This window comes from Anomaloglossus baeobatrachus, chromosome 4, assembly GCF_048569485.1.
Source record: "Anomaloglossus baeobatrachus isolate aAnoBae1 chromosome 4, aAnoBae1.hap1, whole genome shotgun sequence".
NCBI lineage: Eukaryota > Metazoa > Chordata > Amphibia > Anura > Aromobatidae > Anomaloglossus > Anomaloglossus baeobatrachus.
The window spans coordinates 39,355,123-39,368,321 of record NC_134356.1 but is presented as its reverse complement, the minus strand read 5'-3'; the positions used below and the strand labels follow the sequence as shown (position 1 = coordinate 39,368,321).

Sequence of the window (13,199 nt, the reverse complement as noted above, 5' to 3'; positions counted from 1 at the left end):
AATGTACTATGGAATGGTTCACAAATAAACGTATCCAGGTGTTAGAATGGCCAAGTCACAGTCCAGACCTGAACCCAATCGAGAATCTGTGGAAAGATCTGAAAACTGCTGTTCACAAACGCCTCCATCCAACCTCACTCAGCTCCAGCTGTTTACAAAGGAAGAATGGGCAAGAATTTCAGTCTCTCAATGTGCAAAACTGATAGACACATACCCCAAGAGACTGCAGCTGTAATCACAGCAAAAGGGGGCGCTACAAAGTATTAACTTAAAGGGGCCGAATAATATTACACGCCCCAATTTTCAGTTTTATTTTTTAAATTAAAAATGTTTAAAATAAACATTTCGTTCAACTTCACAATTGTGTTCCACTTGTTGATTCTTCACCATTAATTTAAAATGTTTTATCTTTAATGTTTGAAGCCTGAAATGTGTGAAAAGGTTGAAAAATTCAAGGGGGCCGAATACTTTCACAAGGCACTGTATTTATATTACAGCTCTGGCAAAAATTAAGAGACCACTGCAAAATTTTCCATTTTTCTGATTTTTATCTTTATATTTTTGAGTAAAATGTACCTTGTTCTTTTATTCTATAAACCCCTGACAAAGTCTCCGAATTTCCAAACAATACATTTTATATTTATTTTCTGAAAATGAGAAATGGTCAAAATAACAAAACAAAGCACAAATAATGCAAAGAAAACAAGTTCATAATCATTTAGAAACAACATTACTAATAATGTTTTACCTCAGGAAGAGTTTAGAAATCAATATTTTCTGGAATAACCATGATTTTTAATCCCAGCTTTCATGCGTCTCGGCTGCTTTCCTCCAGTCTGTCACACTGCTTTTGGGTAACCTTATGCCACTCCTGGTGCAAAAATGTAAGCAGTTCTTCTTTGTTTGATGGCTTGTGATTATCTATCTTCCTCTTTATTACATTCCAGAGGTTTTCAATGGGGTTTAGGTCTAGAGATTGGGCTGGCCATGACAGGGTTTTGATGTGGTGGTCCTTTATCCACAAATTGATTGACCTAGCTGTGTGGCATGGTGCATTGTCCTGCTGGAAAAAAAAAAGTCCTCAGAGCTGGGGAACATTGCCTGAGCAGAAGGAAGCAACTGTTTTTCCAGGATAACCTTGTATGCGGCTTTATTCATACATCCTTTGCAAAGTTTAATCTGCCCAATTCCAGCCTTGCTGAAGCATCCCCAGATCATCACCGATCCTCCCCCAAATTTCACAGTACGTGCAAGACACTGTGGCTTGTACGCCTCTCCAGGTCTCCGTCTAACCATTAGACGACCAGGTGTTCTGCAAAGCTGAAAAAGACAATGCACCATGCCACGCCCAATCTCCGGACCTGAACCAAACTGAAAACCTTTGGAATGTAATCAAGAGGAAAATGCATAGTCACACACCATCAAACAAAGAATAACTGCTTACCTTCTTGAGCCAGGAGTGGTATACGGTCACCCAAAATCAGTGTGAAAGACTGGTGGAAAGCAGCCAAGACGCAAGAAAGCTGGGATTTAAAATCATGGATATTCCACGAAATATTGAGGTCTGAACTCTCCCTGAGGTAAAACATTATTAGTATTGTTGTTCCTAAGTTATTATGAACTGGTTTTCTTTGCATTATTTGAGGTGTGAAAGCAATGCATTGTTTTGTTCTTTTGACCATTTTTCATTTTCAGAAAATACAAAAAATGTATTGCTTGGAAATTCGGAGACATTGTCAGTAGTCTATAGAATAAAAGAACAACTTACATTTTACTCAAAAATATACCTATAAATAGCCAGAGCTAATTATATTATAATATTTATATATATATATATATATATATATATATATACACACACACACACTGCTCAAAAAAATTAAGGGAACACCAAAATACAAAATCCTTGCTTAAGTGTCACCTTCATTTTTTAGCAATATATTTTTTATATGGTATACAGTACAGACCAAAAGTTTGGACACACCTTCTCATCTCTAGAACAACTGTTAAGAGGAGACTTTGTGCAGCAGCCTTCATGGTAAAATAGCTGCTGGGAAACCCCTGCTAAGGACAGGCAACAAGCAGAAGAGACTTGTTTGGGCTAAAGAATACAAGGAATGGACATTAGACCGGTGGAAATCTGTGCTTTGGTCTGATGACTCCAAATTTGAGATCTTTGGATCCAACCACCGTGTCTTTGTAGAAAAGGTGAACGGATGGACTCTACATGGCTGGTTCCCACCGTGAAGCATGGAGGAGGAGGTGTGACGGTGTGGGGGGGGCTTTGCTGGTGACACTGTTGGGGATTTATTCAATATTGAAGGCATACAGAACCAGCATGGCTACCACAGCATCTTGCAGCGGCGTGCTATTCCATCCGGTTTGCGTTTAGTTGGACCATCATTTATTTTTCAACAGGACAATGACCCCCAAACACACCTCCAGGCTGTGTAAGGGCTATTTGACTAAGAAGGAGAGTGATGGGGTGCTACGCCAGATAACCTGGTCTCCACAGTCACTAGACCTGATTAGTCATACCTGATATTAGTCATACACATGTATGTTTATTTTTTTATGGGTGGACCCTATTGATAACAATCAGCCTGCTCAACAAGTGATTCATTTCCCTACAGCTCCCCCACAGGAAATAGAGTATTACAAGTATTATAAAATTAATGATCCTCCAAAGACAGACACTCTATAGTAGCAGTCTTAAACAAAGAACCCTCTTCCATTAACCCCTTCCTAAAAAAATATTTTCTTGTATTTTCTTTTTCCAATTATTTTTATTCTACCATATTCAAAACATCTATAACTTATTTTCCTGTCGACATCACCGTACGAGGGCTCACTTTTTCTTTTTGCAGGATGATTTGTAGCTGTGAATTACTCCATTACTTTTACAGTAAAATGCGCTGAAAAACAAGATTTATTTTTTTTTAAGTGGGGGTATAAAAAAAAAAAAAAAAAACAGCAATTCCGCTGTTAACAAAAATGACTAGGTAGCTGTTATGCCAACCAGTTTCCTTATGGCGATGTTAAATTGGTATCGCTTTTTCTTATTTTTTACTGGCTTAAATAAAAGAAAAAAGAAAAAAAATAGAAAAAAAAATATAACAGAATAAAGAAAGGAAAAAAAATAAAAAATAATATATATATATATATATATATATAAAAAAAAATTTTTGTTTTTATATATACATATCTAAAATATTTCTTTTTCTGCTTCAGTTGCCATAACTTCTTTGTATCTCACTAAATAAAGCTGAAAAGGGCTGAAGTTTTTATTGGTAACATTTTGGGCTCACTATAGCTTTTTGATATTTTTCTATTTTTCTTTATTTTTTTTTTTGTTAGGTCAATTCATGTGACCAAAAATCTGCGATTTTGCCATTTTGATTTTTTTTCCTCTTGATCATGTGGCAAGGCCAGAGTTAAAAAAAAAAAAAAAAAATAAAATAAAACAAAAAACAATAAATATAAGAAAAATAAAAAATGTATTTAGTCTCTTTAGGAAACTTGAACCTAGAAATCACTTAAATCGCCTATACGATGCACCGCAGTACTGAAGCACTGCAGTCAATTATATACTTACCAGTCCCTTATGAAGTTCAACAACAGGCTGAGCTTCATGGTAGTAGGAACTGTGTAACATAGCCGGCACCTGTGGTTGCATATAGTGACAGCGTACGCTTCTGCCATACATCACCAAAGGGTTTAAAAAAAAAAAATACTCAATTTAGATAATGGGTAATTCCTATCTGTCCATAAATATATAGGCAGCCCACCAATTTATTAGAAAAGGTAATTCTCTTTTTCACCTGCGGGGGAGCTGCAGAGAAATTGAACCAACCAGCTGTTGGTTCTAGCATCATGATACAGTGAGATAAATCCTATTAAAAAAAAATAAAAAAATAATAAAATTAAAAATGTAACAGCAAACAGAATTTCAAATCATTCAACAATTAGAACCGGATTCCGAAATGGTCACCCTTAACAATATCCATCACTCCCATTATTGCCACCTCACAACTGGGCTATGACACACCTCGAGACCGGCCACGTTGTCGCTAAAGCGCATGACCACGCCAACTTTGTCGCTAAAGCGCATGAGCCACACCCCTTTTGAGGGACAATCCCGTGAAAACCGGATAATGTAAAATCTGATGGGACGACTTTTCTCTTTTCTCAGAGGAGTCTTCGCACAGATTACAACGGCTCCATCTTCTGCTTCAAGAACCAAGTTCTAAACTGTAAACATTTTTCTAAATATTGGAATAAAGGTATTTTTTTTTTCTATCAATCAAACCATAAAATTGAGAATAAAGTAACGTCGTAACATCAACCTTATTCCTATTGCCTTTCAGTGACATGTTCTGCGAATGCAGCCTGCAGTGTAAAGAATGGAAGTTTGATTTATATATATATAAATCACGGATAGCCCACTGATATTCTGATCAAAGAGTATCCTGCTACTGAGACCACCAGCAATCAGTAGAAAAAATTAGAAAAACTGCTGTATTTGCCTGCAGCACTCCTGGAGGCAAAATTGAGTATTACACATTGATCAGTGTTCTATTTGCCTGCAGCACTCCCAGAGGCAAAATTGGGTATTACACATTGATCAGTGTGCTATTTGTCTGCAGCACTCCTGGAGGCTAAATTGGGTATTACACATTGATCAGTTTTCTATTTGCCTGCAGCACTCCCGGAGGCAAAATTAGGTATTACCCTTTGATCATTCAAATCAATGGGTTATTCATGTAAGACGAAGATATGTGGGGTCCTCCTAAGGGATTTTATTTCTTTTCTAGGTAATAAACGAGGGTCCTCAATTGGAGAATCCCATCTGAAAACTCAGGCTTTCCAAAAACAGTATCATCAAGATACAAAAAAAAAAAAAAAAAATAAGCCCTGCTACAATTACACACATTTCTGCTACATCACAACCCTCCAGGCATCTTCCCATATTAATATTGATTACTTTGGACACTACACAAAAAAGCTCCCCGAATGGCTGGGACATAAAAGGAAATAAGTTACTGTCTTGTATAGCAGCCACCATAAATTCCTGCTCTAAAAAAAAAAAAAAAAGAAATAAAAAAAATAACAAATGGCGAGCCTTTTTCCACCTACAAGGAGGACGGGAGGGGGGGGGGGGGGGGGGGTTAATGAAATTTTGTAATTTTTTCTTTTTTAAGAGAAACCCAAGCTACACAAGTAATGTCCAGGATTTCAAGTAGGTGAATGTATCCACCGGCTTTTTATATTTCATTTTCACAAAAGGCAAAACAAGTTCTGATAATCCAGGTCACAAGAATTCGTGAACTGTCACTTTAAATTCCTTTAGAACCCTTAGTTTTTTTTGTTTGAACAATCTGAAATCTTGGATTCCATTTTAGCCATTGTGATGAAATCCTCATTTTCCGTCACTCTCAGCCCAGTGGTAGTGCCAGATTACAGAGTGCCGGATTATCAGCCTTTTAATTTGATCTCCCATCCACAGGAAAAATTTAAATAATAATAAACTCAAAAACAAAAAAAAGTGTCAGTCGAAATGAATGAGATATTTGTCAATCGAAATGAATGAGATATTCCGGATAGATCTGATTACTGTCAAATATGACGTAAATGAGCGGCGAGAATGGATTATCCACACAGCTGTCATACAAGTTGGTGAGACTTCCGTCTTTGGACGGTGGTCGGATGTATTTGCTGTCTCCGATGGCGTATTCCCCCACGAGGACTCGAGCTAAAAACATGGATTTCTTCGAGAGGAACTGGCAGCAGTCCGAGGTCACCCCATGTAGTTTCAGCGTTGGCCCGTGCTTTCCGGTGCTTTTACAGTACTGGCTCGATAAGGATGCGTTCTTCGCAAAGTATGTACCTAAAATGGAAAAAAGGAATAAAAAAAAAAAAGGAAGCTTTAAAAAATTTTCATTGAAAAAAAACAGTACAAAATGTAGGGTTAATGCCCAGAAACTAGACCATGTATGGGCCACGAATAGATGACCCGGACTGTAGAAGTCTGGGTCCACACGGGTTCAAAAAGTACCTGACCACCGGCTCCGTAGTTTTCAGGGAAGTAACTAACTATCTGGATCCAGCAACTCTGGTAATTAAAGAACAATTAGGGAGAGAAAAAAAATGGAAGAGCAGGGGTGTTATACCTACAACCATGCGGGAGACTGGTAACACTACTTCTGGGGCCGCTCATTATCCTTCATACATATTCACTGCTTCCCTCACCCACCGGCAGCCCCGGCGTCCAGTTGGTTACAGTCAGACTGCGCCCCCAACCTGTGTCTGACTGCTTGCAATCACACATGCTGTCTGTGTATGTATATTGGTGTGAAAATAAATAAAAATATTAGAGTAGGGTCCCCCATATTAGGATACTCAGCACAAATAAAAGCATATGGCTACAGGCTGCAGCCCCCAGCTGTGTGCTTATCTTGGCTGTGTATCAAAATAAGAGGGACCGCATGCAGCTTTTCTTTTTTCTGTTAAATTATTTAAAAATTTTAAAAAAAACGGCGTGCAGCCCCCCCCCAATTTTGATACCAACCATGATAAAACCAACAGCTGGTGGCTGGTATTCTCAGATTGAGGAGACCCATGGTTATTGGGTCCCCCCAGCCTAAAAACAGCAGCCTGCAGCCGCACAGGATTGTCGCATCCATTAGATGCGACAATCTCGGCAATTTACCCAGTCCTTCCCGATTGCCCTTGTGTGGTGGCATTCAGTGTAATAAGGGGTTAATGACAGCTCACAGCTGCCACAAAGCTTAGTAATGGGAGGAGTCTATGATACCCCCCATTACTAATCTCTAAGTAAAAAGAAAAAAAACAAAAAACCCAACCCCTTTATTAACCCCCCCTAAAACACCCAGTTCCGACATGATCCACACAAGGTCCCATGACGATTTCAGCTCTGCTACATATTGAAGTGACAGTGCACGGGTACAGGACATGACAACACTATGTGGGTTTCAGGCAGAAAATGCTGGAGCCACAGCAATGAGCAGTGATGCCACTCAGTTTATTTGCAGGACAGCTGGAGGATCCCACGGTCCTCCACCTGTGACCGCAGGTAACCTGCTCTCATTAAACTCCGTAAACTCACTTCAGGTGAGGTCACAGAGTTCACAGACCTGCTTCTCTTGGCAAAGCATCATAACACGAGGATTTTATGCAATTTGTTTGCCAGAACATGCAAATTTGGTGCAAGAATATGGTGTATAAATTTCAGCACCAAAAGGTGCATCTCTTGGCCCAAAAAAAAATAATGTGATTTTTTTTTGCCAGAGAAGCAGGTCGGTGAGGTCACTAAGTTTAATGAGGTCACCTGAGGTCAGGTTACCTGCGGTCAAAACTGGGGTACCATGAGAACCTTCAGCTGTAACCGCAAACGAACCAAGTGATATCACCACTTATTGGTGCGGCAGTGTCATTCTCTGCCTGAAGATCAAAGCGAGCAGCCATGTTCTATGCCACACTGTTACTTCAGTATGTAGCAGAGGTGCAATAATCATAGGACCTCGAATGGATTATGTTGGAACTGGGTCACTTAGGGGTTTATAAATTGGAGAATGATGTTTTTTTTGTTTTGTATTTTATTTCAAATAAAGGATTTTTAACAGTGTTTGTGGTTATTTCTTTTCACTTACAGATTAGTAATGGGGAGGGTTTATGAGACCTCCCACCATTACTAATCTAGGGCTTTGTGATAGCTGTGCCCTATCATTAGCCCCTTATTACCTCGAGTGTAACTGCATTGTGGCATCTAATGGATGTGACAATTCTGGGCAGTTGCTATTTTTAGGCTGGGGGGCCCCCAATAACCATGGGCCTCCTCAGTCTGAGACTACCAACCCCCGGCTGTTGGCTTTATCATGGCTGGGTATCAAAATTGGGGTGGAACCGCAAGCGGTTTTTAAAAATTATTTATATAATTTAAAAAAGCTGCATAGTGTCCCTCTTATTCTGATGCAGAGCCAAGATAAGCGCATGGCTGGGGGCTGCAGCCTGTAGCTATAGGCTTTATCGGTGATGGGTATCATAATATGGGGGGCCCTACGCAAATTTATTTAATTTATTTTTCCACCACCGTAGCGACACACACAGTGTATGTGATTGTTAACAGTCAGGCGCTGTCACACAGGATGGGGGTGCAGTCTGACTGCAACCAGAGACGCCGGGACTGCTAGTGGGCGGGAGAAGCAGTGCATATGCATGAGGTTAATGAGCGGCCCCAGAAGTGGCATTGCAGCAGCATGGGAGACTGGTAGGTACAATGCGCTTGCTCTAATCCACCTATCACCATTTTAAAGCACCGGATTCGGGTCCCATAGACTCATATAGGGACCAGCATCCAGGCAGATATCCAGGATCAATTCCGAGCCAGTACCGAGGTTTCTTTGTTTTGTTTTTTTTAAACCTGATTGGACTTGCTGATCCCGGGTATCTGCGGGTCCGCCCATCACTAGTCATGGAGTCTTACTGACAGATCCTGGACATTACTCATGGAAAGTTCAAAAAGTTGATCTCCATCTTCTTTTACCAAAATCACAAAGTTACAGAGCATTTTTTCCTGAATCAGACATTGTTTTTATTTTGTTCCTGCTTCTATCTGTTCCTGAGATATGACCTCCTCATCCCATTTTATTATTTTTTTTAGCCAAGTGGGCGCAGTCCTCAGGAAGATACGCAAAGAAAAAAAAAAGTTAAAAAGGAATTTTCCCACAAAGTTCATTTTGCAAGTTAATTTTAATCACTAGATCTTGGAATAATAATAATTTCCACAATTGGATGTGTTTAGTAAAAATGTTCCTGTGCTGAGATAATCATATATGTGTCTCTGCTGTGTACTGTGTAATGGCCGTGTCTGACCATGGTTGCAAAACACACTATATAGACAGGACAACATTAGATCACAGCTGATTCTTTATGTGAGGTAAAACATTTTTCTGTTTTACCTCAAAGAAAGAATTATTTACAATCTTGTGCTCTAATGTCTGTATACTAAAGTTTCCGTCCTCCCCTGCCCAGGAGATGTGGTATGATCAGTCCATGACCCTGTACTGTCAGACACGGCCATTGCACAGTACATAGCAGGTGCACATATATAAAGATGATATCAGCAAAGGAACATTTTTTTTAAACGCATCCAATTGTGGAAATTACCGTATTTTTCGGACCATAAGACGCACTTTTTACTCCCCAAATGTTGGGGGAAGTTGGGGGTGCGTCTTATGGTCTGACTATAGGGCTGCGGCCGGGAACGAGGGTGCTGCGGTGGAGCGGGTCATTGGGGGCACGAGCAGGCAGCAACAGCGCCTGCCGTGACCACGTGGGCCCGCTCATTACATATGCACGCCAATCCTCCCGCCCATCTCTCAGCGCTGAAGCCGGCGCTGACAGGTGGGCGGGAGGATGAGCGGGGACGCGTGCATAGTAAAGAGCCAGTCCGCATGATCACCCCTGGCAATTACAGCCTGGAGTGATCATGTGCGGCTGTATTCACTGCTCCCCGCGCGTCGTCACCATCAGCGCGGGGGGGCAGTGAATCAGTGTACTCACCCGTCCCCGTGTGTGGAGCCGTCCCCCTGCAGCACGCGATGTCTTCCTGTCTGTGCCGGTCAGCTGATCTGTGCTGATCGGCACAGACAGGAAGACATCGCGATGCTGCAGGGGAACGGCTCCACACACACAGGTCATTGCCGCTGAGAGGAAGATGATCGGTGCTGGAGGGAGTGAGGAAAAGGTGAGTATAAAGGTTTATTTTTTTTCTCTGTGCTATAGGATACAGACCATATACCAGGATGGTATATGAACAGGATGGGGGTATATGAACAGGATGGGAGTATATGAGCAGGATGGATGGGGGGTATATGAACAGGATGGGGGTATATGAACAGGATGGGAGTATATGAGCAGGATGGATGGGGGGTATATGAACAGGATGGGGGTATATGAACAGGATGGGAGTATATGAGCAGGATGGATGGGGGGTATATGAACAGGATGGGGGTATATGAACAGGATGGGAGTATATGAGCAGGATGGATGGGGGGTATATGAACAGGATGGGGGTATATGAACAGGATGGGAGTATATGAGCAGGATGGATGGGGGGTATATGAACAGGATGGGGGTATATGAACAGGATGGGAGTATATGAGCAGGATGGATGGGGGGTATATGAACAGGATGGGGGTATATGAACAGGATGGGAGTATATGAGCAGGATGGATGGGGGGTATATGAACAGGATGGGGGTATATGAACAGGATGGGAGTATATGAGCAGGATGGGAGTATATGAGCAGGTTGGGGGTATATGAGCAGGTTGGGGGTATATGAGCAGGTTGGGGGTATATGAGCAGGTTGGGGGTATATGAGCAGGTTGGGGGTATATGAGCAGGATGGGGGTATATGAGCAGGATGGGGGTATATGAGCAGGATGGGGGTATATGAGCAGGATGGGGGTATATGAGCAGGATGGGGGTATATGAGCAGGATGGGGGTATATGAGCAGGATGGGGGTATATGAGCAGGATGGGGGTATATGAGCAGGATGGGGGTATATGAGCAGGATGGGGGTATATAAGGATGGGGGTATATAAGGATGGGAGTATATGAGCAGGATGGGGGCATATAGCAGGATGGGAGTATATGAACAGGATGGATGGGGGGTATATGAACAGGATGGGGGTATATGAGCAGGATGGGGGTATATGAGCAGGATGGGGGTACATGAGCAGGATGGGGGTACATGAGCAGGATGGGGGTACATGAGCAGGATGGGGGTACATGAGCAGGATGGGGGTATATGAGCAGGATGGGGGTATATGAGCAGGATGGGGGTATATGAGCAGGATGGGGGTATATGAGCAGGATGGGGGTATATGAGCAGGATGGGGGTATATGAGCAGGATGGGGGTATATGAGCAGGATGGATGGGGGAAATATCAATAGGATGGATGGGGGGTATATCAATAGGATGGGGGTATATGAACAGGATGAGGGAATATGAGCAGGATGCTGGTATATGAGCAGGATGGGGGTTTATAGCAGGATCATATACAAGGCAGTAGGATCATTACCAGGATGGGGTACCTTAGTAGAGAATTTGGGGACATTACCCCCATAACAGTGTCAGCAGCAGATCCTCGCCCCATAACAGTGTGTCATGACCACATTTTTTTGCTTAAAGTTTTATTTTCTAGTGATGAGCGATCATGCTTGTTACTACTCGGTACTCGCACGAGTATCACTGTACTCTGTCTACTCGGCGGGGACCGAGTAATCTCGCGATACTCGTGCTGTACTCGTGGTCTTCATTTCTGCATGTTGGCGCTCTTTTGAGAGCCAGCCCTCATGCAGGGATTGGCTGGCAGACCACTGCAATGCCACAGCCCTGTTAGTTGTGGAATTGCAGTGATTGGCCGGCCTGCACAGCGTGACCGAGCCTTTATATCGGCCGGCGCGCTGTGCTCTGCTCACAGCTATCCAGACAGTCAGTGCAGGGAGAGTGTCGCTGATTCAGGGAAAGGTTTGCGGCCCTTTATAGCTATTTCCGGAGCAGGGCTGCAAACAGTGTGACCAGAAGTCCTTCTCAGGACTATTCTAGTTGTATACAGGCAGCCAGGGAATAGCCAGGTCGGAGTACAGTAGCAGAGTCCTTCTCAGGACTATTGTTGCTATATACAGGCAGGGTATAGCCAGGTCGGAATACAGGCTAGTGACCAGAAGAGTCCTTGTCAGGACTATTGTAGCAGTATACAGGCAGGCAGGCAGGCAGGGTATATAGCCATTCCTAGTGGTGACCGTATACCAGCCTTCATCATATCTGGGGCTGGTGTACACAGTCAAAAACAGTCCTGATAGTGTCAGACTTCTCAGTAATTGTCGCTCCTAAAAACCTGTTAGGTTCTTATTGCGTCCGTGCTTGCATTTAAAAACCGCACGTGTGTGCCTGTCGGTGGCAGCGTCAGGCTCCATATTGTCCCTGAATAGAGACGTGCATGATGGCCTGTAAACCTGAAGTGCCCATTGTAAGGCAGTGGGTCTATTGTAGTATAGCCCTTAGGCAGGGCAGCCAAAAATTTGGAGGCTCCACATTGTCCCTGGATAGAGATGTGCATGAGGGCCTCAAAACATTGTTACCATTGCAAAGGAGCGGGTCTCCTGTCGTTGTAATGCCCATTCTGAAAGAATGGGCGAAAAAATTTACCACTGGGGGTATACCTGAAACAACGGCCTAACTATTGTAACGGTCATCATGATGGCGCATGAGGAGAAGGAGGAGCAGTCCAGCAATTAGCCAAAGTCCAGAAGTGTGTTACCATGGTTGAGTGGAGGTACATGGCAAATTCCCGTTACAAACTTTAAATTCCGCTGTCATTTGCTGGTGGTGTGGTGAAGTGTGGCCCAATCCAACCCTTGTTCATCTTGATCAGAGTCAGCCTGTCAGCATTTACAGTTGACAGGCGGGTGCGTTTATCTGTAATGATTCCACCTGCGGCACTAAAAACACGCTCTGACAAAACGCTAGCGGCAGGGCAGGCCAGGACTTCCAAGGCGTAGAGAGCCAATTCATGCCACGTGTCTGTCCAGCTTGGATACCCATTAATTGTAAGGCACAGAGGAATGTCGGAGTACAGTTGGTTGATCTGCAAGGTACTCCTTGAGCATCTGGGCAAACTTAGGATTTCTTGTGGCACTACCCCTCACCTCAGGGGCTGTGGTATGTGAGGGGCTGAGAAAACTGTCCCACATCTTAAAGACTGTTCCCCTACCTCTGGCGGATTGGACTTGTGCCCCTCTCGGCTGTACGCCTTGGTTGTCCACTGATTCCTGAGCTATGCCGCTAGCGTTTTGTGAGGGGAATGCTTTGCCTACTTCCGTGACTATGGCCTTCTGGAACTGCTGCATTTTGCCTGACCTCTCCGCCTCGGGAATAAGAGACATAAAGTTCTCCTTTTAGCGTGGGTCTAACAGTGTTACCAACCAGTAATGATTGTCGGCCAAGATGTTCTTAACGCGAGGGTCACGAGACAGGCAGCTTACCATAAAGTCAGCCATGTGTGCCAGACTCTTAACAGCCAGGACTTCAGTATCCTGACCAACACGATGACTGAACATGCTGTCCTCCTCCTCCTCCTCATCATCTACCCTGTCCTCTGGCCAGCCACG

The 13,199-nt window shown here is 43.1% G+C and overlaps 1 protein-coding gene across 3 annotated transcripts in view; it reads right to left on the bottom strand.

Moving 5' to 3' along the window:
* Positions 1-5,180: 5,180 nt before the first annotated feature.
* PARP11 (poly(ADP-ribose) polymerase family member 11) overlaps positions 5,181-13,199 on the bottom strand; it is a 91,979-nt gene continuing 83,960 nt past the window's right edge. For all 3 annotated transcript variants that reach the window (XM_075344261.1, XM_075344259.1, XM_075344260.1), the window contains one exon: positions 5,181-5,887. In XM_075344261.1, the coding sequence (XP_075200376.1) occupies positions 5,574-5,887 (314 nt within the window). In that variant the 3' untranslated portion in view covers positions 5,181-5,573. The remainder of the gene's footprint in view (positions 5,888-13,199) is intronic.